The 27,970-nt window shown below is 43.2% G+C and overlaps 2 protein-coding genes across 3 annotated transcripts in view; both read right to left on the reverse strand.

Moving 5' to 3' along the window:
* Positions 1 to 27,970, reverse strand: part of CTNNAL1 (catenin alpha like 1) — a 596,511-nt gene that overhangs the window by 449,342 nt on the left and 119,199 nt on the right. The gene's annotated exons all lie outside the window — the stretch shown is intronic.
* Positions 1 to 27,970, reverse strand: part of TMEFF1 (transmembrane protein with EGF like and two follistatin like domains 1) — a 157,613-nt gene that overhangs the window by 94,637 nt on the left and 35,006 nt on the right. Inside the window, exon 1 of one of the 2 annotated variants that reach the window (XM_048939259.1) lies at positions 21,200 to 21,632. The exons of the other annotated variant lie outside the window; for it this stretch is intronic. Within the exon in view, the coding sequence (XP_048795216.1) occupies positions 21,200 to 21,383 (184 nt within the window). The 5' untranslated portion in view covers positions 21,384 to 21,632. Of the gene's footprint in view, positions 1 to 21,199; positions 21,633 to 27,970 lie in introns of those variants that run through there. 2 annotated transcript variants of the gene reach the window in all.

Below are 27,970 nucleotides of genomic sequence, written 5' to 3' on the forward strand. Positions count from 1 at the left end.
AGCACATAATAATGTGAAGTAATAGCAGAACATATCCCAGTGGAAAGCCATCACTGGGGATTTTTTTAAGGTGTCACACAGGAGACAGTGCAGCTCTTTTATTATCTTGAAATCGCCGAGCAGGTTTTTGCCAAACAAATCAAGCCCTAGCCCTCAGTGACTCCTACATCCATCCATCCATTCAAACCCAAACACTGCCCAAATGTCAGAGCACTGAAATCATGTCATGGAACGCCTTTGCATAAAAATCACTGCACGTACAAGATAAGGACAGCAACACAGCATTTGCTTTGTCTTCCTCCTAGTACTGAGCAAGAATTATGGAAGCAAAGTACGACCCAGATGACCTAGTGCTATAACAAGAAAAACAGACACTCATCACAGCATTGTCTTCCTATCCGCTTCCCAAACAGGTCAGCAAAGGTCCCCCAGAACTAGCAGGCCCTGCACTGAGGCAGGAAGGTGCACACAAGGCAGGAATATTCAACTAGAAGATTTTCCGATTAATCCATTCCTGGCCTGTGCTGTGCCTCAGGCAGCACACCAGTGTGTTGTATTTCCCTGGAGGGCCAAGGGAGAAGCCATGCCTCTCCCTGTATTTAATGCATGGTTTTCAAATACAACTGTAAATATTAGCTTTCACAAAAGGGTCTTGGAAACATTTACTGTAATCTGTTTTTCTCCAAAAACTTTTTCCCCCAAAACCTGTGCTCTATTACACCTGTACTACACAACAAGATCTATCGTTTTTAAGTCACCAAATCAAAGTGATACCAATAACATTTAATTAAGGGAAACACTAAATCTCTGTGAACATCCTGTGAAAATTATAATCCTTTCTGAATTGTGTCTTTCAAAAACAATTTGCATATTTAAACTCTATATTATACTTAATACGCAAAAAAAACCCTCAAGTGTTGGTAAAAGTAGTGATTTGAAAACTTACATTGGGATGTGACATTTCATCACAGTATCTCTTGCAATTGACAAGATAAAAGTTAATGAAGATCAGCAAGTTTACACTAGGTTTAGACAGTGTAAGAATGTAATAATTTAATAGTTATCCTGGATAGTAACTTTGTAAAAAAAAAAAAAAAATAATAATATAAGGATATGTTTTATTTGCTGAAGTTACAGACAAAATTAAAACATCATCTGTGCATTTTTCCATAAAAACTGCAGGATAAAAAACATAAGACTAGGCAACTGCAGAATGGTCTCTAAATGAGCTTATAAACCTCTGCAGTATCACCCTCACTCACTTCTATCACAAAGTCTAGGAATAAAGTCAGAGCATGCTGAGAAAACCCTTACGATACAGCTTCATTCTTTTCAACCAGACAACACAGCACAATGTTCCAGTGAAAAATCTCAACTAACAATTATTAATCAAATGTCATGAATGAATTAGCTGTGAATGATGAATCTTAGAATCACAGGAGTTGGAAGGAATCTCTGGAGATCATCAATTCCAACCCCTAGCTAAAGCAGGTTCCCTACAATAGGTCACACAGGTAGGCATCCAGGTGGATCTCCATAGAAGGAGACTCCACAACCTCCCTGGGCAAGCTGTTCTTCTTTTACGAAGATTAAACCCAGTTCATTCATGCTCCACATTTTGAATTCAAAAACAGGACACCACCTGTTTTTACCTTTCAAACCTGATCCAGTCATTGTCTACAATGATTAGGTCCAGCATTGCACTGATTTCATCTTGCATTTGAAGACATTTCTTTTTCTGAAATAAATTAGAAGGGGATTTCAAAGGTACCAATAAATATTAAGCAAATAAGTTAGGCTTGCACCTTTGAAAATCTCATGAATGATAAATCTATGGAATCTACTGTTATATAAAAATATGATCAAGATAAGAAAGTACACATCTTTGAGGTTTTGTTGGCTTAGGGTTTTTTTGCTTGTTTGTTTTTTATTTTTAAGTATTATTGATCTAATATCCAAATCTGCTAAATCTGAAACAGTATTAAATCCTTTTGAAAGCATCTTTATTTTAACATACCAAAGCAGCTGAGCACTACAGCTCTGGTCTAACAACACAGTTAATAACATAAGTATATGAATTCAGAATTAAGCACGTGCATATATTCAGGATTAGGGGTTTAATCTGTCAATTTTCCTCATGGTCTGTTAAACAGAGGAGTACAGAAAAAACATATACATTTCTAATTGGAAACCACAATGACTGATAAAACTAGTTAAATAAATATATGCTAGTGGTGGAAGGATTGTTCTCGTTTTTTGTTCTGAAGACAGAAAATGGAAGAAAGAAGTTAGCTTTTGATTAATTTCCCCCTCCTGCCTTTTAGTTTTTTTGGTGGAGCTTTTTCTTTAAAACTCTCAGTTCATTGCTCTTTCTCTGGTGATAATTTCCCCTCACTAACTAGTCTGTCATCTAGATACAAGACTTGTCCATCTCTCAATCTCCTGTTCTTTCTCTAGCATCCCCTGTGCTGCCCATGCCCCTCTTGCCATCCCACACCACCATGATCCTGTCCCCAGACAACCCAGTTCTGCTCTACAACAGCAATGAAGAACTGCTACTCCCACCCTATGACCTCATGTTTTTCCCTAAACTTTAGCAAGACCTCTTTCCTTCCAAGTCCATGTCTCAAAATCCCTGTTAGGTATTCCTTCTGTTCTTGCATTTGCCTCTCCCTTTCCTTTAACTTTTACTTTGAACTCAAGCAATTTCAATCTTCATTGACTTCTGACTGAAGACCTCTCCCTTATTGCTCCTTTTAGCCTACCTCATCCATTTGCCCTAGACTTAGTAATGAACTCTTCCTTCTGATCTTTTAATCTTTGAGTTCCTCTTCTCCGATGAATAAGGCTTCTCATTCCACAGAGCTGGCTTTGCCATCCTGCCCCACCTTTTCTGACATCCAGCCAATTACCCTCTATAACTCTTCTTAGATACTAATCTTCACTGGATTCTTCCTACACAGAGACAGAACATTTCATTGCCTCAGAAAGCTTTTGCTTCTGTTACTTTCCTGCTACCTTCTCTGTTCCTGACACCACACACTCAACTGTGTACACCTATCTCAGTAGCAAGGTATGTGCAGCACTATGAACTTCAGCATGAGATGAAAACTTCACCAAAAACAGGATGAACAATCTGGCAGTTGACCCACTCTGATCTTACCATCAACATCCTCTTCCTGGGCAAATGAGGATACCATTACATCTTATTTTACAGTCCTTGTCCTCATCCTCCTCGCTATCTCCTTCAGAAAAGTCATTGTATTTTTCACACACACACCTTTATATTGCTCTGACTGCTTCCTGTATTGCATTCACCTTTTTGGCAGCATGCCTTGTTGGCTGAGAGGAAGATTCTTAATGAACTGAAGGTACAGAGAGGGAGCACACAAGTGTAAACACAGTCAGGCTACAAAGGGGGAGAACAAAAGCATTGCCTGGGCACTCTGGTACAGAAACAGGAAAGAAAAAGCCCAGCTGGAGCTAGCAAGGGACATTAAGGTTAGAAAGAAACAATTCTTTGGGAATGCCATATGCAAGAAGTTGTTCAGGAAAAATGTATCTCTTGATGGATGGGGAAGAGAAAGGCACCAGGCATCAAAGAAGAGGCTGAAGCACACTGTGTCTCTTTTGTCTTACAGGTCTTCATAGCCTGCTCCCAAATCACAGCAGGTATCAAAACCATTCAGAAAAAAAGAAGGACAGCCAACAGCAGAGCAATAGGTTTGAGACTCAGAAAAATCAGGTATGTTCATCTCCAACAGGCCAGATGGGTCTCACTGGAGGATCTGGGAGGACTGACTGATGTGACGTTGAAGCTGATGTCAATTACCCATGAAAGGCCAACATTGTTCCATCTTTAGGGAGGTCAGGGAAGAGGACCTGGAGTACAGTCAGTCAGCTATTCTCACCACAGCCCCTGGAAAACGTCCTCTCAGATTCCCTCTTCAAAGACAGAAAGGACGAGGCTAGTAGAAACAGTCAGCAGTTGAAGGGCAGATCGTGCTCGACCTAGCTGACTTTCTTCCATGAACGAAGGGCCTGAAGGGAGAGTGGTGGCAGAGAAATGCTTCATTCAGACTTCTGACATCATCTCCCACAGCAGTCTCTTTTTTTAAGCTAAGGAAACACAGGTGGGACAGACAGACTGCTGGAGCTGGGCTGGAAAGGGCAGTAGCAGAGGACACTATGGCCACTGTGTCCTCAGCTTCCCTGTAGCCTGGGAAGGCTATTTCCATAAACACAAGGGAAAAAGCTATATGCTTCCAGCCGTGCTGCCAATCACTGCCTTGCTGAAGTAGAGAGAGCTCACACCGTTCTTAGAAATAGCCTGCTTTGTGCCCTGGGTTTCGTGCTCATGAGCCAATCTGGCAGATGTAGATCTCGTAAGTTAGGTGATGAAGCAGACCCCGAGAGATGCTGGGTTTGAACAGGTTAGGAATCATTAATCATTTCTATTACTTGTTTGATTAGGTGATTAAAGTCTCCCATTGAGCCTGTTTCCAGAGAGGCTAACCCTGAAAAAGAAGATTCCTCTGAGATAAAAGATTTATATTATGTTTTGTTTGGAATTGTTTTGTTTTTGCCATCCAAGGTGAACCTGATTGCTCTTTTTCATTAGCTTGCATGCTTTTCTGATTTAATCCAGCATTTTTTTTCCCCCTACAGCTGTGTTGTGCTTTCTTCACTTGCTTTGTATCACTCAAAGAAGATACAGTAAATTTAATAGCTCTGTGAGGCTTATGTACTTTGCTATTGTTTTGACTACATTATCACCACCGTTTAATGATAATGTATTCTCAGTATTTTGTTTGCCAAACATGCAACTGTTTTTAACTTGCAATAACTGCATAAGCTCATTAAGTGCTGCTTCCCATTATGTTACCGTATTACTTTACAGGTTTCAAGTTTGTCAGTGAAATAAGAAGTTTAATTGCTCCTTGATTTCAGGAAAGACGGTGCTTAACATCTTGCATTTGATTCCTGCCTAATGTTTTGCTGCTTCAATCTCTGTCTATAAAAGCTTTCTTGCACTTAAATTCCTTTCTTGAAGATAAATTCTGCCATGTGGAATAGCAGAAATAAAAGTAAGTATCTTCAGTGGAGTGTAACATGAAGAACAAGGCAAATTAAAGAAGAAAATGAATCATACACGGTGCTTTCATGCTGGCTATGGAAGACTGAAAATGGGAATAAACCTTTTGTGCCTGATGGTCTTCAGTTACACCAAAAGTCTGAAGGAAATTTCTCTAGTAACTTGATCTCATGCACACTCCACAGCATCTTCATCTTCAGACAGATCAGATCTTGAGTCCACAAAATTTCTGCCCATTATGCAGAATCATAGAATGGCTTGGGTTGGAAAGGACTTCAGGGATCATGAAGTCCAAAGTAGGGACAGGGCTGTTGCCCCCAGCAGCTCAGCTGTCCAGGGCCCCATCCAACCTGACCTTGAGCACCTCCAGGGATGGGGTACCACAGCTTCTCTGGGCAGCTGTGCCAGTTCCTCACGTCTCAGTGAAAAATTTCCCCAACACCAAATCTAAAGCTCCTAAAATCCACTGCTTCAAGGCAGTGGTAGAAATCTATAGCCTAACATACACTGCAATCACTGTGGCTGCAAATATATGCTTGGTGATTATATGGTTTGGAAGACAGCTCACTAGTAGTGATGGGGAATAGTTTGCAGCTCTCCTCCTTATCTCTTCCTGCTCTCCATCTCACGGCACTGTCACTTCTGGTACCCATCACAACAGTCAGGAAGTCACTCATAACACCAGGAGAAGGGCAATGCAGCTGATGAAGAGTCTAAAGCACAAGACTTACATGGAGCAGCTGAGGGAACTGTGATTATGTCATATGGAGAAGAGGAGGTTCAGGAGAGACCTCATTGGTCTCTACAACTGCCTGAAAGGAAGTTGTGGTGAGGTGCGGGTTGGCCTCTTCTCCAAGGTAACAACAATAGGATGAGAGGGAATGGCCTCAAGTTGCACCAGGGAAGGTTCAGGCTGGATATTAGGAAAAACTTATTCCCAGAAAGAGTAGTGAGGCACTAGAATGGGCTTCCCAGGGAGGGGGTGTAGTCGCCCTCCCTGGAAGTGTTCAGGAACTGTCTGGATGCAGCACTGTGGGACATGGTTTGTGGGCATGGTGCGGGTAGGTTGGGGGTTGGACTTTATGATCTTAGAGGTCTTTTCCAAATTTAATGTTTCTATTATTGCTGGCCCATTACGTCCTAGTGAGGGGACTTGGCTGACAGTAGGGTTTACTGAAGGCTGAAGTGGGCCAAGGTCTGTGGTGGGATGCACAGCCAGCAGCAGGAGAGTGAAATCATGGGCAAAGGCAATTCTTGGTAAGACCACATCCTAATCTGGGCTATCTTTCACATTTAAAATGTAAGAACAATAAAAAAACCATAACTTTCCCTTCCTGCTCTGTAAATGTGCTTTCTAGTGTTACTATTCAGCTGATTTTTTCTACAAAACAAATAGCATTAATATCTGTTACATCTGTATTATTTTCTTTTCCGTCACTAAATACATACTCTTACCTAGCAAGGGAGAAAAGGCTGCACACAATGTTTCTGCAGGCTCCTTTGAGAGGAAATTTCAGGAACGTTCTCACAAAGATGAGAAAGTGATGAGAAAGCAGTTCTTACTATTTGAGCAAATGAGTCTGACCACCCAAGGACAGTCCAAAGCATTGACATTTCCCAACTTCTGAACACCTTCTTGGGCAAAGGCAGAGTTCTTTAACTTGAATGCAACTTGCAAATTCCTATACTGAAATAATACATAGAGCTGGGACTGTGTGTTTAGTTAACATTGCTAACATTTTCCATCCTAATATCCTGTTTTGTTTATAGCACTCAGGCTTGTTGTTTAAATAGAAGATTTCCAGACATGCTGTTCTTAACAATCAAATCAGAGCACATATTTGGTTTTTTGGATTTTTTTTTTAAGCAATTATATCATTTGTACCATTAAAGGCACTTGAGCTTTTCCATGTCCTTACATAGGAGCTGAGGCATAAGCTGGAGTGATGGAGGTATATATTCTAAAGCTCAGACCATTGAATCCTCCTATGAAAAGTCCTATGAAAATGTAGGCTGCCAAAAGTGGCTGGACTATGCTTGACCCCAAGACTTGACAGAGAGATGGGGATTGCTGGGTCTTTGCTTTCATGTTGGTACATAGCAAAATGATCTGTTTTCATGTGTCTGGTTCACGTAGGAGAACTATTTTCAATGGTATCCATTAAGCCATTAATTCAAGTGAGAAGTGTCTGCCAGTACATAATGATTTTAACCTTTCTCATTTAAAAAAAATCAGCCAGCCATGTGAGATTTCTGAATTTTCCCTAGCTGTTGGTAGGGAGAGTCTTTTTTCTTTTTTAAATGAAGGGAAGTTATGATAAGCCATAACAAAAGAGTGAACTAAGTACTCTGAAAGAAGATTCCAAAATAAATTTTATTTGTTGCAATTCTAATGCCCATGTGCAATGCTAGACAAGTTACTCAAAACAGACTTCCCAGACATACTCAGCAACCTGGGATTTCTCATTCTCTGACTGGATTTCCTCCCCCAAATAGGATGTAATAACTCACACCAGTGGAAGCTGTTCAGTAGTGCTTTGTTTTTCCTAACATTTAAGTTTACACAAAAAGGTAAGGTAGCTTTCAGCCTAGTCTAGTCCACAGGTGATAATTAGACATTTTTGAAAGTACATCAAAATTTACTGATTCTTTTCTTGAAGTAGGAAATTTCTGAACACAGGTTCTAAGAGCAAGATATTCTTATAATGTCCCTAAAAATCTATCCTTTCCAGTCCATTTTTTAAAATTAAGCTGCTTACTAAGTTTTTTGAACAAAATTTGGATTTTCACTGATAAGAGATTATTAAGCAAATAGTACATCAGATCAGAAAGAGGATCATGCTGAGAAATAGGCTTCAGTGCAGAAGCAGCAACCAGAATGACATGGGAGATGTTCTGCAGCCATGTGGACAACGGACCGTCAGCAAAGGCAGTCAGCCTGCATGGCAAGCTCCTTTCTGCAAATATCGCTATCTAAAAGCATGGGAAGAAATGCCTGTTTCTAAATGAGTTGCAGAAATTAACTAGGAAATGAAACATGGACTTGAAAAAAAGAAAAAAAAAAAGAGTTATCTAAAAGAGAAGAGTAAAGGATGTTGCCTTCTGAAAGATTTAATCCCAACACTGATTGTTCTACAGCTTTGGACCTTTCCAAGAAGGAAAGAACAGTACTACAATTGAAAACTTACTTAGAGGGCATCATACACCTGGATCTCTATGGTTTCTTTCAGCCTACATCAAAATCAAGAATTTATACAAATACCTTAAGCAATTGCTGATTACAAATGAAACACGAGGCACTTTCTTATTTCCCAAATATTATAATGAAGCCAATTCCAACAAGAGTATTTTCCACGCAGGAGATTGAAATGTAACGGTTTCCAAAATAATACAAAAAAAATTCAGTTTCCTCTTGTGTTCCATTTCATTAGAATCCCTTAATGGATCTATAAATTAAAATATTACTGCTGTGTATTCTTGTGATACACATGCCTGTGTAAAAATAGCAATGGAATCCTATTCTGTACACAGAGATTGGAAATAAATTAACGCTTGTGTAATATCCATGAAACATAGCACTCTGAATAGTACTGGAGAATAATTAGATTTGCATATTCTCTCTCCTCCAAACACCCATACACTATACTATTTAGGGATGATTTTGAAAACCATAATTAAACAGTCAGGAAGACCCTGGAAAAGTAGCACAACCACCAGTACTATAAAAGTCAGGGGGAGGAAACAAACAAACAAGCCCCTGGCCGCTCGTTTGGGCTACTTAATGAATACTGGTAATGCCAGTAAGTTATGGACCGACAAAGAGCCGAGTCATAAGCTCTGCTGCTCTGAAACTTCAACAACTGCATCACACTTTTAACAAACAAATCACTGTTGACGACTTGTTCAGCTTACCGAAACGCATTTACCTCCCAGAGAGAGACTTGTCAGCTCAATCTATAGTTAATAATTCCTTTCTGCCTGCTCGTTTATCCTTCCCGAAACGCAAGGAGAAATATGATTCCCGAAGCTTCTGCTAACCCCCTCTGACAGTCTCAAAGGGATTTTCAGGGGCTGGGAATTTATCACTGTGCTACAGTGTGGGATCCTTACACCGTGCCTCATTGCCATCAGGGTTGCAGGTACAAAGAGGGCCCAGGTGAATGAGTGAATGTGACCAACGCTGTGATGGCCAGAATCTGGGACAAAGAAATGCATTCTCTAAAATACAGCCAAGATGCTGCCTCTCCTCTGAATACGTTCATCGATCGCATCAGCTCCTGTCGTGCCACTCATGCAGCACAAAGCAGGTGGAAATTATTCGCTCTTCCCACTGGGGATTCCCTCTGCAAATGTAACACCGGATTAGCCAGCTCATAAGTTGTCTTCCCAAGGTTCCCAGGGCTGAGGAGCCCTGTGAGCACAACCCGTGCCAAAATGCACCCGGTGTCAACTCACGGCTCTTGAGGGAGGCTTCCTAATTGCCATAAATTAGCTGCTATTACTTGCTTTACAGCAGAGAAGCAGGGAAGTGGTTGGTTCTCATTTTGCCCTCAACTGGAGGGAGCAAAGGACACGCAGGCTTTGTCAGCATCCTCCAGTGCTTGGAGAGGAGCCCCTTATTCCTGCAAATCCAGCAATCAGCCCGCAGAGAGAAGGAACACGTGACCAGGATCACAGATGCACAACTGTATCTGTTCTGAATCATCTCACTTCTAAGGCACCGACGGGCCCCCTGCTGCTGCCATTCTGAATCTAACCCACCTCTTCTGCTCAAATGTGGGGCCATGGGCAACATCAGCCCTCTTCAACAATGTTGTGACCCTCTAAAGCAAGATACTTAATAAATACAGCCAGGGGAAACCCATGTATGTAAATAGCCACATGGCTAAATTCTGCCCTTCATCTCACATCCATACAACTGAGAGGAAATAAAAGGCCAATTTCAGCCTCAAGGTAAACAACTGGTGATGGAAGTAGAGCTGCTATTTACACCAAGGTTCAGCCTGGTGCACTGGAGCTACGTAAACACAACTCAGCACAGTATCAGAAGATATTCTGACATGCTCTGCAAAATTTTAAGGTAAAACTGCCTTTCTGTCTAGGAGAAATACAGGTATTCAAGTCTATTCCTTTGCTATAGATTTTGCTACAGCTCCTGTAAAAGTCTATGGAATATCATCAAGTGTCTCTATAGTCTTAACCAGTATAGCCATAAGGAACTAGTATTTGCAGGCTCCTCCTGCTTACTCTATCAAATAAATCTGTTTGTTCTTTTATACATAGATAAATCATTATTATAACCTAGTAGCCCTTCTTTGACATTAAGCAGTGATTAACACTCAAAAAGTGCCTTAAGTAGTGGGTTTTACTCCTCTGGTTACGTGGTCAGACAATCAGATCCTTTCCCCTTGTCTTTATAGTAATATTTCTCCAGGCAGCATTTAAAAGCAAATAAACCATACAAAGGAAAAAGTATAAATAGTAAGTGAAAGAATTTAGGCAGTATGCTGACATGATAAACAGGAGCACTAAACAGTTCACTAGCTGTTCACCAAACTATCAAGAAAAACAGAAACCATATAAGAAACAAAATCGGAGGACAGTATGGCATCACAGTTTCCCATCTCTTTGACTGCGTTCAGAAATAAAAGACATTACTAGCAGAGGACTCAGAAGAGCAGTTTAAGGCAGCTTTCTGTAGCAGAATAACCATGTTGCAATCTACTTCTTTCATGTGGTTTGCTGAAGTAGAAGAGAGAAACTTTCGAGACCACTTATTTCAGGTATTAGCTCAGAAGCCCCTTTGCTGTGTCATGCTTCAGGTGGGATCCGTTGCCAGGCCTCCACCTGTGTCAACCCCACAGCTGCTAGGCTTGGTCCTAAGCCCACACACATCGTCACCTCCCAAGAAGCCTAACCTGTGTCTGATCCTTAGAATTCAAAAATAGAAACAGAAGAGGAAACTGAGCACAGAAGCCACATTTTCTTAGTCTTCTCTGTCCGGACTTCCCATGAAAAGTCTAAGAAAATTCATGGAGTGATTTTGGTTGTAAGGATGGCGTTATGCTAAACTCTTCCACCCTGAGTAACTGAAAGGGGCTAAGGAAGTGTTTTCAGGATTTTAATAGAAATAAATATTTATTCTGTAAAGTAGTACTGGTACCTTTTACTTAATCTTGTTTAGATTATTGCAAGTCCACTGTATTACGACTGTAAATAGCATATAAATATATGCTACCAATAAGTAATTGGTAATCTGTGACTCAACACACTGTATATTTGGGGGTAAAAAAAAATTGTGAAGGAGGTAAAATAACTTCACATTTGTACATTAACTTGTATTTCCAGGTTTTGATACCAAATAATTTCATCATTATGTTTGAATAATTTGGGGTGGTTTTTTTTTGTTTTGTTTTGGCTTTTTTTTGTTTGTTTGTTTAATATACTGTTTTTGATTAGGCTTATGCAGTGTTTAACAAAGCATTATATTCATCTCTTTTGTCTTCTGTATGTCGACCCTTTTATTACAGTATAGTATCTTTTTGTTTTAATGCCGCTCTGCTGCGGATTGCCAGCTCATTAATTTTTCTGCTATAACACCCAAATCCCTTTCCTGATCAGTGTGCTGGATGATTGATTCCTTGCTCCCAGACTAATTTTTTACGTTGGACTGCATTTACCATCTGGTAGATAAATCACCCAAAACGCTCAAATTCTGAGCCTGGTTCCACAGTTCCTCTTTGTTTGCTCAGTCAGCAGCGTGAATATCACTTGCAAATGTGGAGGTTGTGTTCTCTCACCTGGGTAACCCTTCTACATTACAGACAAGGGTTTAACAAAGAGCACTGAGATAATGATATACCTCTTCTTGCTTAACAAAAACAAACAAAAATAAGGCAGCTGTTCTCCATATTTTCTAACCAACATTTCTGTTTCATACCTATGACAACTGCAAGATTCTGATGTGAGAAAGACTATTTGTTACAGCTCAGAACTGACTTTGCGCATTTCAATCACATATACATATTTCCACAAAAGCATTCCATGTAGACGTACAAACAAAGGGACATCCTTTGCAGATAGCTATGGGAGAAATACAATTAAACAAATTGCCTTCTCGATCCACCTTTTGTACAAGAAAAAAAAAAATCTATAATCTTAACTCTATAATCTATAAATCTTATATAAATCTATAAATTTAACTTAGCCTGTCTATTTTACTTTCACTTTTATAACCCTGAAATTCCAGTCAAGACAGGAAAAAGGGACTCTGCCTTACGGAATTATCTAGGTAAAGCTATGTGAGAAATGGAGGATGAAGGAAAATCTATCCTAAAACACCATGTTTTAGGAAGGTGACAGCTCATCTGCCCACCGCTGCACCTGGTATTATTGCTCAGGGGGACCCCGTTGGCTTTTCTAAGCATGTTTTGCTGCTCTTCTCTGCCCTGGAGAACCCACCTGGCACAATGAACTGACCTCTGCCTTTCCCAGAGGGATGAGAGATAGGCAGCGCACAACCAGAGTCAATGCTAATTAGCAAAATGTAAAGATTTATTTAGATCAGTTCTTCCCTGAGTTTTAAAGCAACAAACTGGTAACTACATACCAATTTTTATCAATCTATCTATAGAAATGCCTGTTGAAAACGCTGTTTGAGATGTCTTCATCAACCAGCTACTGACTTTACACCTTGGCCCTGAGGCTTATGTACACTTTAATGATTAAAACTTCTATTTCCAAAAACTTTCCCACATTTTGTATGGCTAATCTATTTTATTTTTTTTCTGCATATGCACTGACACATTTGGCTAGCCCAGACCTCAAGCTTTTATGTTGCAATTGGGAAGGTACTTGTTTGTACTAACATTTTAGAGGAAATTCAGCAACTACTGCAAATGATGCTTATCTAATCACTCATTCTTGGTAGTTATGTGTGAAACTGTACGTGCAACCACGGAGAGCAAGTACACAAACACCTCCCTGTGCTTCAAGTTTTAGCAGTGGGGCACTTTCTCACCTGCTGCTGAAAGGGGTTTTTGGGTTTTCTACAGTCATATGTGAGTAGATGTAACAGCAAAACCTCGCTGTGGTCCAGGTGCTCCTTCTCACATCATTAGATGCCACGTCATAGGAATTCAAGCAGTCTGAGGCAGGTTTTTTTCATCTGCAATAGGCTGCTGAAACAGGGCCGAAACGTGCCAGTCTGGGAAATAAGCAGGGCTGGGCCCAGGGTGAGGCAGTCAGAGTTCTGAAGGTTAAGCGTTTCATCCCAAACACACCACAGCACTCAAGGGCAGATTAACTGGAGCCAGCCGCCTCCATCTGCTCTGACACCGGTCCCATGTGGCTGGGTGAGGCGTAAGAGGCCCCGAGGCCTTGCCTGGAGGAGCTCAGCTGCCACCCGCCAGCAGGTCGAGTGCTGAGAAGGGGCAGCCCACCGCAGCCTCATGCTGTGCCTCCGGAGCAGACTGCAGAAGCCATCTCACAGCCCGAATGTCCTTGCGCTGTCTTGCCAAGCACTCCTTTTTAAGATGTTGATGCACGCAGCAAGGTCCCAGCCTGGCAGAAGTTGGCTGTTGTAGCTACGGAAAGGATAATTTCCCTTCAGAAAACTTACTGACAGTTCTGTCTTGTTCTTGATTTTCTCCTCTTTCATTTCACATGTTTTCCTGCTGGTCTTAATTAACGCTATTTCTGAGGCGTGGATGAGGATCCTGCCAGCTTGAACACTGTTATATAAAGTGACTGTTTCAAGACTGTAATTGCAACTAAATTTATTTTTATAATACTAAGTCAAAAGAGAGGCATTACAGGGATTTAATTTTATTTTGAACCTGATCCTTTAAACACTGTTGCTGTAACACATAATCTATTACCAGAAAAGACTCGTCTTTTCAGTCCTTAGAAATTGTTGCCTATAATTAGAATTGAAATTATCCTAAAATAAATCCTGATTTGCTAGTTAAACACCACCTCCTCATAAAACCACACTGTGACTAGTAAGGCAGTTGCAGAGCAACTTAAAAAAAGATGAAGCCTTGAAATTAGTTTAATAATAACTTTGTATCTGGAACAGAGGCATGCACCTCTGCAAAACCCATGCAAACTCCTGCTCAGCATCCCAGCCCTACCCAGTTGGGCCTGGGGACATAACGGGCTCAGAAAGAATTCCTCTGATCACCTTGCTAGGTACTCAAAGAGCTTTGCTGGCATCATGCCCCCAGCTTCACATAAGACAAATGTTCCATGGTAAGAATCTTAGTGGAGACACAGATCTGACTCTTTTTTCTTTTTTCATAAATAAATACATGCACTGAAGAACATATGACCTGTGATAAACACTTAAATAACTAATGGTGCCACCTAATAATGAAAGATGAAAGAATTCTGCCCTCAGACCCTCTTGAAGCCAACTGTGAAGTAAATTGGAACTAAAGGTATGTTGTAGTTGTTCATCAAGACAAGGAAGCAGATAATGAGGTTCTTCAGGTAATTTTAATTTCATCAGATCACATTTTGATTGCTGAACTTACCCCTAAACAATTTTTTCTGTATCTTTTTATCCTTTCTGGAGGAAAAATATTACAAAAAGAAGAACCATTTTGTCAAGAAATGGCTTCAAATAATAAAATTTACTGTGGTTTTCTTTTGTACAGTATGCTTTTCTCTACACACTCAGGATCTACAGAACACAACTCCACACTCTTGCTTTTCCTTTTTTTCTTCCCATGTTTTTCCGTATTTCTAAATTGTTAAAAATTCAAGATGATCTAAGAATAAATAACAGCCATTAGAAGAGAGGATTATTTAGTCTATAACTGATTATTTATTTATATTTAATTGTTATTATCTAAAGCTATTCTTGTGATAGAATGATTTACATAGACATAGAATTTCCTTGGTCTTTAGCTCTATTAGATATTGCAGATAGCTTACAAAGAGACAGGCTTATTCCTCAAAAACACAACATGTCCTCTATCACCACACTTATTCCACAGCATCTGCAGGGACTTACCAGAAAGGATAAACTGTCATCTACAGTCAGAAAAATAGATCCTTTTTCAACAGCCTGGTGCTCATCATCTTTTCTTCCCCAAAAGTTACATCTATAGTTAATTTGGAAGGTACTTCTCCTATCTCCTATATGGACACATGCCAAAATCTGGCTATGGGATGGAAAAGTCACAAGCACTTTCAGCTTGCTGATCAGTGATGGAATACGATCATCTCTTTACAGGAAAAAGGAAAATCCAGCCTCTTGTCACAATCTGTGCTATTCTCTGCCTTCCTTCTTCTTCACTCAAAGACTCTGAGCGCAGATTTTCCTTTTTCCAAATCCGAGTAAATATTAACTTTTCCCTTTGTCCAGTGCACTGTCAATTCTAGAAGAAAAACATCAGACTCTAAGTACAAGTGCTTATCCTTGCATCAACAGCAATAAAAGTGCCTGACAGCTCTTAATAAAGATGGTTCTTGTTTTCCCTGTAACAGGAGTTATCAGGAAGGTCTCAGTACAGAAGGAAGGTTCTCTTGGCAACATTTTTCATGACAAACATTGCTGCTCTTTTCTCCATTTCAAGAAACAGTAAAGAAATTGGATCCCATCCAGTCTCTTCAGTCAAGCTTCACTTATTCCTTAGCAGCATCAGTTCCCACTAGTGACAATGATGGAGTGACACCTGTTATGAGATGATTTTCTGTTATTCTGACACTTTCAATTCCACTTTAATTACCTTTTCACTCTTAATTCAGCTTTAGAATCTGCATCGCAAGGACATTCCATGGCTAAATAATTACACTATAGGGAAAGAAATACGTGCATGGTGTTCTCTGAGTATTAATTTCTCTTTTTAATCGTTCTCACTTTCTCCTTATAGCTGCTTTGTATTCATGCCTTATGATAGTTTCTCAAAGTGATATGTAACCTGACTGAGTCTGGATCATTTACTTCAGAAGTTCAATTGGCACAAACACATATCACAGTTTGCTTGGCTTGACTGTTGTAATTCATCTGCAGGAGCATAAGTCATAGTCTCAGATAAAATAACCAATTATTCAAGTCCATATACCATTTCAGATCAGGTTTGTCTATGCAAAAAAACAAACAAACAAGACATATATTTCTTAGAACAGCTAGGCTAATTTACCTGAACCTGTATCCCCAAACCATCCCCTGCTTTTCCATTCTTGCCAATCTGGCTTCACACTATTAACACAAATTGATTTGGTCTTATATAACTTAGGATGACACACTAGAACCAAAAACCCCACTTAGTTCATCTTTACAACAACAATCGGAGAAAAAAAAAAGAAAAAAGCATAAAGAGTATGCCTGTTGCAGCAGTTAAGCACAGATAAAAGCCAGGCTTGAGGCTACATCAGATTCTGGCTGACAGAGTCACGCAGAGCTCAGGCACAAACAAGGGCGAGCTCTGGCAACAGCCAGCGTCTGAGGTTTATGTCATCCCACATTGTTTTCTTGTGGACCAGGTGGACTGGGCACAGCTTTATGTTCTTCCCTTGCACAGACAGGGAAGGGACAGAATGGATCCAAGCTTTGGATAGTGCAGAAGCCTAGACCGATAAAGATGTACACACAACTCCCTTTGGTCAACCCACTCTTCAGCTCAGCTTTTCACTTCACAGAGTAGATGTTATCAATGTGAGTAGCTTTAGACTCCTGCTTATCCTAAGGAAAAAGGTGAAGTACTCAACTGCAATAGCTCATATATAATAGATAACACATCAGAAAATAGAGATATTTTATCCTGGTTTGAACTCTAAAACTGCAATTAGCCAATAAATGTAGACAGTATTTTTGAAAGAGAGCCTATCCTGGACATATCCTAGATGCTACTGAGATTGAAAACCTTGCAAAAGCAACTGAGAAGTCACAAGCACAGAGTTTGTGCCTCAAACATTTTGCTCCTAACTCTAACAGATTCTTGTTTACTAAGTTTTTGGCACTTACTTTTTAAGCTTCTCAGTGTCTCATCCTGTTAACTATCAAACAGTTTTGGAAGGAAGGAGACATAGCAAAGGCAAGGGCCACACTCAAGGAGAGAGAAAAGCAACATATTTCAAGCATCGCTACTTTGGTTCGGCTTCAGTGACCTTTGTTTTTACCACTTCCTACAATCCCCACAAGCTATTAAGCACTGAACAAGTCAGCAGCACTAGCAGTCCACACACAAACTACAGATGATGTGTTATTCTTCACTGCTGGTCCTTGATTACTGAAGGTAATTTAAAAAATATGTTGTTAATATTATCATGTAACATATTTTAAAAATACATTACATGCACCACATCAAAGTAGTAAAGAGATGACTTGTGCAGATAATTTTTTTCTTAATACGTTTATGCTGTGCCACTTCTGCTGACACAGCAATGATAATCTTGGGGATCCTTGCTATTGTGCCTGGAGAACAGACTTGATATCATCTAACAAAATAATGGAAATAAATAGTGGCTAATTGAACAACCTCTGCTGCATGACAAGGAGATGGGGAAACAACAATATCAGCAGGAGAGAACAAGGACAAAGACTTTCAAATTCTGAATGATTGCAGAATCATCAGTGCTAGAAAGCAAACAAGAAGAGAGGACCAAACAAAAAGAGATCTTTTTTATCTATGTTACTACATGCATCTCTAGCAACAGTGACAGAAGACATATTTTAAATGCACTGCTCCCTCCTTGAGTGTGTGCAAAAATGAACAATTAGTGTAATTTCTCTCCTTTGCTGTTACACTACTTGGAGTTATTATCATGTTCTGGGGATGCTCCTGCCTTATCTGCATGAGACTGCCATCTCCCGTTGCTCTTCCTGCTCACCTTCTGTGCCCTTCCCAAATCTTCTATCTCTAAAGCTCTGCTCACACAAGGAGCAAGCACGCAAGCACAAACATGCTTTGAAAATGTACATACAACGTGACTAATTCTTGTTATCCTTTGTGAGTTGTTCCCATTCTCAGCTTTCTATCTTTTCTCATGCAGCTTCCTTACTCCCTTCTTCTCATGTACTGGTCAACCAATACTTTCCTCTCCCATCCCTTCTCAGGATCCTCTTGTTGCCCAGCATCACGATGCTTTCAATCCACCTCTGATGTCTACTCTTCCTTTCTCATCCTACCATATCATAATGCATGAATTTTGCTTGTGCTTGCTGTACTCCTGATGGTTCACCACTTGATGTTCCCTGCTTCACCGCTCTCTTTTGCCCATTTTCACATTCTCTGTCTAATTTACTCTGTGAATTATTTCAGGGTAGAAACCATTTTTCTAAAGCATACTGAAACTTAAGGTAATGTGTATGTGATGAAGGATTGCTCCCCTATAGCTTTCTCTGCTGTTCTGTCTAAAAATTTATAAGCTTTTTGACAGGTTATAGTTCCATGCTCAATAAACAGCACATCATACTCTCCACTATCACCCTACACACAGGATGGATACTTTCTTTTGTCCAGCTCTCCCCTTTCCTTTCTCTAATCAACATTTTCCATCTACTTCCATCTTCAAGCTATTTCAGAGACCTTATGATTGTTGCAAAGAAAGACTTTAATGCTCCTCAGAAGGGTAATCCTGTGGAAGACCACATGTCCTTTACTTTTCCTTGACCTCATCCAGTCCTCAATAAGCTATTTTGAAACAATTTTATCTTTACAGACATTGCTCAAAGAGACTTTAAGAAACCAAGGGCAGCATATGGCCTATAAGACTCATAGAAAGTGTGTGAAATCATCTCAACAAGCATATATGATCACATAAAGGAAGGAGCAGCTGAAATGCATACCCACAGAGATATATTGCTGCTAACTGGAATCCCGAGTGCTCAAATTTAAAGCAAATCTTACTGCAATGCACTGAATTTGGGCAGTTGCAATAAAATGAACCCCCGTGGCTGCAACACACCTCACACAGGGGATCCATCCAGATTGAAACTGAAGAGTGCAGTATGGAGATTCCCAAATCCAACTCACAAACTAAATCTATTTTATACTTCCTTTCCCAGTCCTTACTGAGGATAAGACTACCAGAGCAGATAAGCAGCTATCACACCATCCTGCTTACAGCCATTGGGTACCAGAAGCGCTGCACAAGATGACTACAAGTAAATCTGACAATAAGATAACACCTCTAAAACATCAACCCTAACATTTGGTGCCTGTTCTCTTTTACAGAAACAAAACAAAACAAAACCTACATCCCACCAACTGTTTTATCCAGCATTCTAATTAAAATCAAGTTATTTCAGTTTTCTCACTTAGCGATGCAGGACTGACAGATAAACAAATGCACAGAAGTCCACATCACATCACCAATTAATGGCAGCCATGTCCAAATTCTCTGTTTCTTGCTCTAATTGCTTGATTATATGATCCTCCTTTGGCCATTGGCAAGGCATGATGCCATTATATCAGAATTTAACAAAAGATGGAACTGCAATGCCTGGGCAGAAGGGAGAGAATCAAGGCTAGAAAAGCCATCTGAATTTTTATGTTATCTGCCCATGTTGTCCACCTTGCAGTGCTCTTTTGCTACAGCAAACTCTTTCTTTAGCAGCATGCTCCAGAGGAACTAAGGAGAGGACTTCAGCATTTCCTAACAATTTAACAGAAAATAAAGGTAGCTACGTAACCGAGTGGTGAGGAAATGCTACAGCCTCAGGGACCAACACAAAAAGTTTAAGAAACTGCTCCAGGGCATTCGGTCAACCTGATACAAACATCAAAATGACAAAGTAATAGCCAAGGTCTGGATTCCGCTTCTCTGAGCACAGAAAGTAATTATGTGAGTCCCAACTTTTGAAGAAAAAGCTGTCACAGAATTCTAAGTTTGTTGCTCTGTGCAAACAGTGAGGTGAGCAAGGCAGTCCACCGAGAACTGCTGATGCTCCACGTGTACAGGGAAATAATCTCTGGCAGGGAGGAACCTACCTGGTAAAACTTAATGAAGCCGTATTGGGATGAGCAAAGGGAAAACCTGTCCCAGACGCCGCGTATTGATATCAGGCTCTTTAAAATCAACGACGAAAACCGAAACATCACAATCATGTGTGAAGCGATTACCACACAACAGAACCTGACTACTACTGCCTTTTTAAGCATAACTTTTCTTCCACATTTTTACAGTGACACCACAACCAGTGCCTGCCATACGTGTTGTAGATGGCATGTATATCTGCTTCTGTCTTTTTGTACTTGATGGTGTCAGCCTGGATGCCCTCTTCCAGCAGTGTCCACACATCCCACATTGTCTTAGAAACTTCCTCCGATATTTCTGATATTTCACACTCCCCCTCGCTAATTTATGCCCCTGCTCTTCTCCAGCGACCCACACGACTCTGACCGCTGAGCCGCTAATGCCGGCGACACATTGACCTATTAACCCCTCCTAAAGAACGACCACAGTATTCCTGCAAACACAATACAGAAGTCGGGCAGCCGCACCGCAACGGTGTTGCGGTACAACGCGTGGACGACCAAACCGGATGAATTCAGACCAAATAAGCACACCGAGTGCGGGCGGCGGTGAGGTTTGTTCCTCACTTTGTCACGGCTGCGGTCCGGAGCCTCGAGGACGGAGCTCCCCGTGCCTGGGCTCAGTTCCGCGTCCGCTGCACACAATGGGGCGGGAGGCACGGAGCCGTTCATCGCCTCGGAGAAGGCACGGAGCGGCGCGTCGGTCCTTTGTGGGGAGCGGCGCTTCGGAGTGGGGGAAAGAGGACGACCTGCCCTCACCAGGAGGGGCTGGAGGGGAGAAACGTGCCCTGCTAGCGAAACGGAAACTTCATACGGTATTTACTTTGCCCCGCTTTACAAACGGCCATATCCCTCACGATGCACGATGATGCGCTGCTGTCACGCCGAACCAACGCGCTGAAATCGCACCGCGCCAGCATCTCTCCATCTGTCTATCTGTCTGTCTATCTATCTAACCATGCACGGAGCCAGCCCCATCCCAGCGGCGCTCGGCCGCCCGTCCCTCGCCCCGCGCAGAGCCCAGCGGAACCCCCGGGGCAGCGTCTCCCCTTTGTTTTCCTCCGCGCCGCTCCGCTCCCCCACGTGCACGCGTGGGCAGGGCGGCGCGGGGCTTTACCTGAGCAGTTGCCGCCTTTCCCTTTGCCGCCGCCCTGGCACTCGCCGGCGGCCAGCGGGTGAGAGGCGCGGGCGGCGGGCAGCGCCGAGAGGGCGAGCAGCAGCAGGGCCGAGGCGCAGCACAGCCCCCGCGGGGGTCCCGCTCGCGGCGGCGGCCGAGCGGCGGCCGGGCTCTCCGCCACCATGGCGAGGGGCGGCGGGGGAGCGCCGGGATGGCGGCGGAAGGGCCCGCAGCCTCAAGCGGAGCCCGCGGCGCCGCCCGGGCGGGACCGTCCTTTCTCCGCCGCGCCGGAGCGCACCTTCAGCATCCCCGCGGGGAGCCGCCGCCGCCGGGCAGGGCCGGGCAGGGCCGGGCGGGGCGTTGCGGGACTCGGGAGCGGTACCCCGGCCGCGCTCCTTTGTGCGCGGCGCCCGCCGCTCCGCCTGCAACAAAGGGAGCGGAGCCCGGCGGTGCGCTGCCGCCGCCGCGCAGGGGGAGGAGGAGGAGGAGGAGGAGGAGGAGGAGGAGGAGGAGGAGGAGGGAAAGAAGAAGGGGGGGAGGGGGAGGAAGGAGCGAGCGGCACACGTGACGGCAGCCCCCTCCCCCGGCCGAGGGGAGCGAGGGGCTACGCGGGAGGCGGGGGGAGGACGGCTGCGGTCCCACCGCGGGGAGCGGCCGGAGCGCTTCGCTGCGAGCCGTGGGGCAACGGCGGAGTGCGGAGCCCCGCTCGCTTGGCGGGGGCGTTCCAAGCCGATGGCTTGGGGTCGGGGCAGGGACTCGTAACCCAGAGCTTTTAACCGCCTGTGTTGTTTTTTTTTTCCCCCGGTCACCTGCGAGGAGATGCTCGGCGGCCGGCAGCGCAGGACGGGTATCCCAAGAGCCGGCTCAGCGCCTTGCTGAAAGTTGGGGGTGAACTGACAGCGCCGTCACCATTTTTACATAGGGAAAGCACAGACAGTATCTGTGCCTTCAACATGGTGTGTTTTTTTTCCGCTGTCACTTATACTGTATGCAAGTTTTTTAGCCCTCTGTGCAAAGCATCCCTCTGTGGGAGCAGAGCTGCCCATTTCTCTCTGTTGCTGCTGCTGCTGCACGCCGCCTTCTTGCCCCAAGACCTGTGTGGTGGGACCTGAGCGTAGCCTGCCATCAGAGCAGCCCCAAGTAAGATCACAAACATAGCCGTGGGTGCAAGGAAGTCAGGCTGTTGTCTTCTTAAATGTGATGACGAGCTGCGTCCTGGACCATTAAAACTGAAAGAGCTGTTTCCTTCCGGCATACACGGATCTCAGTGCCGACTGCCCCTGCCATGTAAACGTTTTTCTGTAATTATTCGCTCCCTTTGTTCGCTGTGATGCCAGATGTCAGCAGACCCCCGCTCCTCAGTGAGGTGCAACACGTTAACCTGCTCTGCTGGCACCAGGCGCCGAGCGAGGTTAGTTAAAGCTTGCTCAGATGTCTGTGTGCTGCAATCTGCTCTGCTAAGTGGATAAACCCCTTGGATCATTAGGCTGTGGGGCTGGCACAGAACTCGTGTTTTGAGACTAGCACTTTTTTTTTTTACTGCTATCATAGAATCATGGAATCATAGAATGGCCTGTGTTGAAAAGGACCACAATGATCATCTAGTTTCAACCCCCTGCTATGTGCAGGGTCATCAACCACCAGACCAGGCTGCCCAGAGCCACATCCAGCCTGGCCTTGAATGCCTCCAGGGATGGGGCATTCACAACCTCCTTGGGCAACCTGTTCCAGTGCATCACCACCCTCTGTGTGAAAAACTTCCTCCTCATATCCAACCTCAACCTCCTCTGTCTCAGTTTAAAACCACTCCCTTGTCCTACCACTATTCTTGGTCTCCTCCTATAATTCTGGGACCAAGAGTCCCAGACACAGTTTCAATTCAGCTTTCTTCCACAAACAGCTGACATGAAATATAACATTTTTTTCACAGATTATTGCAATGGATGAAGTCTCTTCAGTGTCTCCCAAGACAACTTTTTCTTCATACAGGTAGTATGCTTTGTATATGCCCAAATCACAGCAATGTTCTGGGATCATGCTGTGAGCAACTAATACGGGCGACTACTTCTCCTTGTCTGTCATTCACAGTCTGTAATAAAAATGCTTTTTATAAATGTCTAAGTGCATGACCTTATTTTTTCTGTTATTGAATTTCATCTCATTTTTTGTCCTTCCAGTTCCCAACAGGATGTAGTTACTGGAAGGCCAAGCCCAGAGAGTGGTGATGAATGGAGTTTGTTAGATCCAGCTGGTGACCGATCACAAGTAGTGTTCCCCAGGGATTGGGAACACAATATTAAATGGAACATATTAAATGGAACACAAGTAGTGTTCCATTTAATACCTTTATTAATAACCAGGGACAAAGGGATTGGGTGCACCCTCAGTAAGTTCAGAGATGACACCAAGCTGGGAAGAAGTGTTGACCTGCCTGAGGGTAGGAAGGCTCTACAGAGGGATGTGGACAGGCTGGACTGCTGCGCCAATGGCATCCTGGCTTGTGTCAGAAACAGTGCAGCCAGCAGGAGCAGGAAGATGATATCCCTCTGTACTCATCTCTAGTGAGCCCACACCTCAATACTGTGCTCAGTTTTGGGCCTCTCAATACAAGAAAGACATGGAGGCCATGGGAATGTGTTCTGAGATGGGCAATGAAGCTGTGAGGAGTCTGGAGCAAAATCTTATGGGGAGCTGGAAGAACTGGTATTGATCAGTCTGGAGAAGAGGAGGCTCAGGGGAGACCTTATCCTCTCTACAGTCACCTGAAAGGAGGTGGTAGCAAGACAGGGTTGGCCTCTTCTTCCAGGTGGCAGTGATAGGACAAGAGGGAATGGCCTCAAATTGCACCAGGGGAGGTTCAGGTTGGATATTAGGAAAAATTTCTTCTCAGAAAGGATGTCCAGGGAGGTGGTGGAGATGTCCCTGGAGATGCTGAAGAACCATGTGGCTGTGGTACAGAGGGACATGGGTAGTGGGCATGGTGGGGATGGGTTGGGCTTAATGACCTTAGAGGTTTTTTCCAGCCTTATTGATTCTGTGGTTCTATGCTATCTTGGAGATGTTCTGAATCTCATTTGCCCTGACAGTCCTGCCCAGAGCACTCCGGCTTTCATGTTTATGCAAATACATGCAAATTAAAACTCTTGGTCCCAGGACAAACTTTAAGAAACAGTAATAGCGACTTTTCCCAGTTTACACGTTCCCCTTCCAGGGCTGCATGTTGTCATTTGCAGTGAAATCCCAGCTGAATTTGCAGCTTTGTTTCAGTTTCCCATCTCTTTCAGCTTAACTAGGCAATCCCTGTGTGGCATCACATGAAAGCTTTTAGCAAGTCCACACAGACTGTAAGTAAATCTCATGAGATTTGTGGTTTTTTGGTAGCTTGGGTGTTTTGTTTTGTTTTTGTTGTTGTTGTTGCTGTTGCTTTTTTTCTGGACTCCTGGGATAAAGGCTAGAAAAGCCATGCCTGAGTTGTGCTATCTGTCTGGAGACCTCTTTAGCTCAGCTTTAAGTGAGTGATACAGTCACACTTGATTGGCAAATTCACACTGTGCCAGCTGGGTATTCATTCTTATTCTGTTCTCTGATATATATGTTTAAAAAAAATCCCAAACCCAAAAAGCACTAAAAAAAATCTAAACACTTTCCTGCCAACCAAAGTAAAAGAGTTCTAGAAGAGTTTGAACAAGCTGCTTTCGCAATACAAATTTCAGGCTGAGGGAATGCCACACCATAGAAATGACAGCTCTGGTATTTCTTTGAGATCATGCTAAACTCTGACGCATTTGGTACCTTTCATCTTTGGCAAGTAAAGATGACTTTATTGCAATTATACAATAATTCAACTTCTGCTCAACTCCAACTGCTCTCCTGCAAAAGGAGAAAGCTCCACAGATTGTCTAAAATTGTCATCCTCCGCAAGCTCTTGAACACCAACAGCAGTTTTTCAGTTTGCTGCTGGTACATGCAGCACTTCTGCTCTCCCTTCTTTTTCTCTAGTAATATTAAGAAGGAAGATGCACAACCAAATGGAAGCAGGGAATATGCAAGAGCAGAGAGAAGCTGCCAGACCGGTGAGGGAGGTTGCATTTGCTAGAGATCTGGAAAAAAGTACTGACATGTGGAATCAAACTCAATAACCCACGTAAGGTTATAAAGCAGGTATGTTTATTCTGGTGCCAGGTGTGAGGGAGATAATTCTTCCTAACTCACACACCAACATCTACATTTGCATTGGATTACATAAATGGTGGGCTGAGCTTGCTTAAACCATTCTGAGAACTCATCATAATATTCCAATTAGTTTGAGGAAGTCATTATAATTCGTTCCACCTCCACACGCATGCATGCTGCTCCCTGGTGGTTGTGGGCAGGGGTCTTCAAGTCTTCCTCATGAAGGCTTCCCAGTGTACTTTTCACCTTTGGCTCGTCCTATGGTCTACATAACCGCAAGATTGCTATAAACTAGCTTACATCCTGGTCCTTACCACAAAGTTCTTGCTGTGTCAAGTTATAGCTACCACAGAGTTCCTGTTGCTGTTGCATCACTCCTTTATGTCTATGTGTCAGGTCTAGTCAGTATAGATACATTTAGTTGTGACGGCACAGGTTTATTTCATCTTAGGCTTCCTTGAGAGCAGCTCGGCAGAGAAGGACCTGGGGGTCCTGATGGATGAGAGACTGAATATGAGCCAGCAGTGCGCTCTGGCAGCTCGAAAGGCAAATGGGATCCTGGGCTCCATCAGGAGAGGGGTGGCCAGCAGGGACAGGGAGGTGATTGTCCCTCTCTACTCGGCTCTTGTGAGGCCCCACCTGGAGTACTGTGTCCAGGTGTGGAGCCCTCAGTACAAGAAAGACATTGAGATTTTGGAAAGAGTCCAGAAGAGGGCGACTAAGATGATCAAGGGGCTGGAGCACCTCCCCTATGAGGACAGGCTGAGGGAGTTGGGCTTGTTCAGCCTGGAGAAGAGAAGGCTGCGGGGTGACCTCATTGCAGCCTATCAATACCTGAAGGGAACCTACACCCAGGAGGGGAGTAAACTCTTCAAAAGGGCTGACAACAGCAGGACTAGGGGAAATGGATCCAAGTTGAAGGAGGGAAGATTTAGGTTGGATGTTAGGGGGAAGTTCTTTACAAGGAGAGTGGTTAGGCCCTGGAACGGGCTGCCCAGGGAGGTTGTGGATGCCCCGTCCTTGGACGTGTTTAAGGCCAGGTTGGACGGGGTCCTGGGCAACCTGATCTGAATGTGTATGTTTGGTGGCCCTGCTAGGCAGGGGGGTTGGAACTACATGATCCTTGGGGTCCCTTCCAACCCGGGTGATTCTGTGATTCTGTGATAGGCTACAATATGTGGAACAGAGATCTGTAATTTACTGAAATTGTTATACTGTTGTCTGAAGCCCCATCCACCCCAGTGCATGAGACATTGAAATCCTGTCCTTACCAATCTTTTTGCCAGAAAATTGTACTTACAAATCCCAACTTTCACTCTTAGCAAAAATAAAAAATCCAGCTCCTGTATTTGTGAAGAAGACATAAAAAACGTTAACATAGTGTAAACTAATTGTGTTTACAGAGTCCCAGCATGGCTGAGGAGGGCAGAGCCCTCTGGGCCCATCAGGTCCCAGCCCTGCTCCAGCAGGGCTGCCCAGAGCAGGGTGCCCAGGCCCATGGCCAGGAGGTCTGGAGATCCCTGAGGAGGAGACCCCCCAGCCTCTGGGCAGCCTGTGCCAATGCTTGCTCATCCAGACAGCAAAACACCATTTCCCGATGTTCGGATCTCAACTCCTGTGTTTCACTTTGTGCCCACTGCCTCTTATCCTGAACCAAAGACCTTGCTGTCTAACCAAATCTGGAGTCAGCCTCAAGACACAGCAGTACCGTCATGCAAACTGTTTCATTATTGAATTTCATTAAAAATGCTCAGTTTGTCCAATAGTTGAAACCATTCATTTGTCCACATTTTTTTTCTGCTCTTCCTCGATGCCCAAACTTGTAACTGACACCTACACTCACAACTTGAAAACCGAAAGAATGCTCAGTATTTTGATCTCACTGCATTCTGAGAATGTAAAATGAGTGCAAAATCAAAACAAGGATGAAGAGGTTATGCCATTTAGTGCCATATGTAGTTAATTAGCTATTGAACTTCATACTTCGATGGATTCAGGTAAAAATCATTTTCCAGTACTGTTTTCTCTGCATTATTCCTGTGTGCTTCAGTAATCCAGCATGTGGTCCACATTTCAGGGCAGGGTCCCTATATAACACATGGGAATCCATCCACACAGGTTTGTCTTACCACATGCTGCCATGCCAACACCAGTTTGGTGAAGTTTCCATGATTGGAAGATCCTTACTGAACTGAAAGCACATTCAGCAGAGTGCTTTCTCACTCCTCTATGTCTATACTGGCCTCAGAGCAGTACTTGTCCTATGTTAAATTTCTGTTTGGTCCAACTCTTGACCCAGAACCTTGATCAAGAAATTCAGATATCAAACACCTCACAAAGCCAGTCCCATCCCATTTAAGCTAATTGTGGCTCTGGGACAAGAGACACTGACTGTGGGATATTGGACATTCTGCAGATCTCCCATCTAATTCCCATATTCCTTTTCCAATGCACAAAGCTGTGCCAGTGCCTCACCAAATTCTGAGGCAGCAGCGTCTCCAGGTTAGTTGTTCTTGGGAAGCTCTTGGTTTGCTGTGTTACTCTGTACTGCTTCTTATACTTCTCTCATGTATTTCTTCTATTTCCCTTTTCTTCCCC

This window comes from Lagopus muta, chromosome 3, assembly GCF_023343835.1.
Source record: "Lagopus muta isolate bLagMut1 chromosome 3, bLagMut1 primary, whole genome shotgun sequence".
Taxonomy (NCBI): domain Eukaryota; kingdom Metazoa; phylum Chordata; class Aves; order Galliformes; family Phasianidae; genus Lagopus; species Lagopus muta.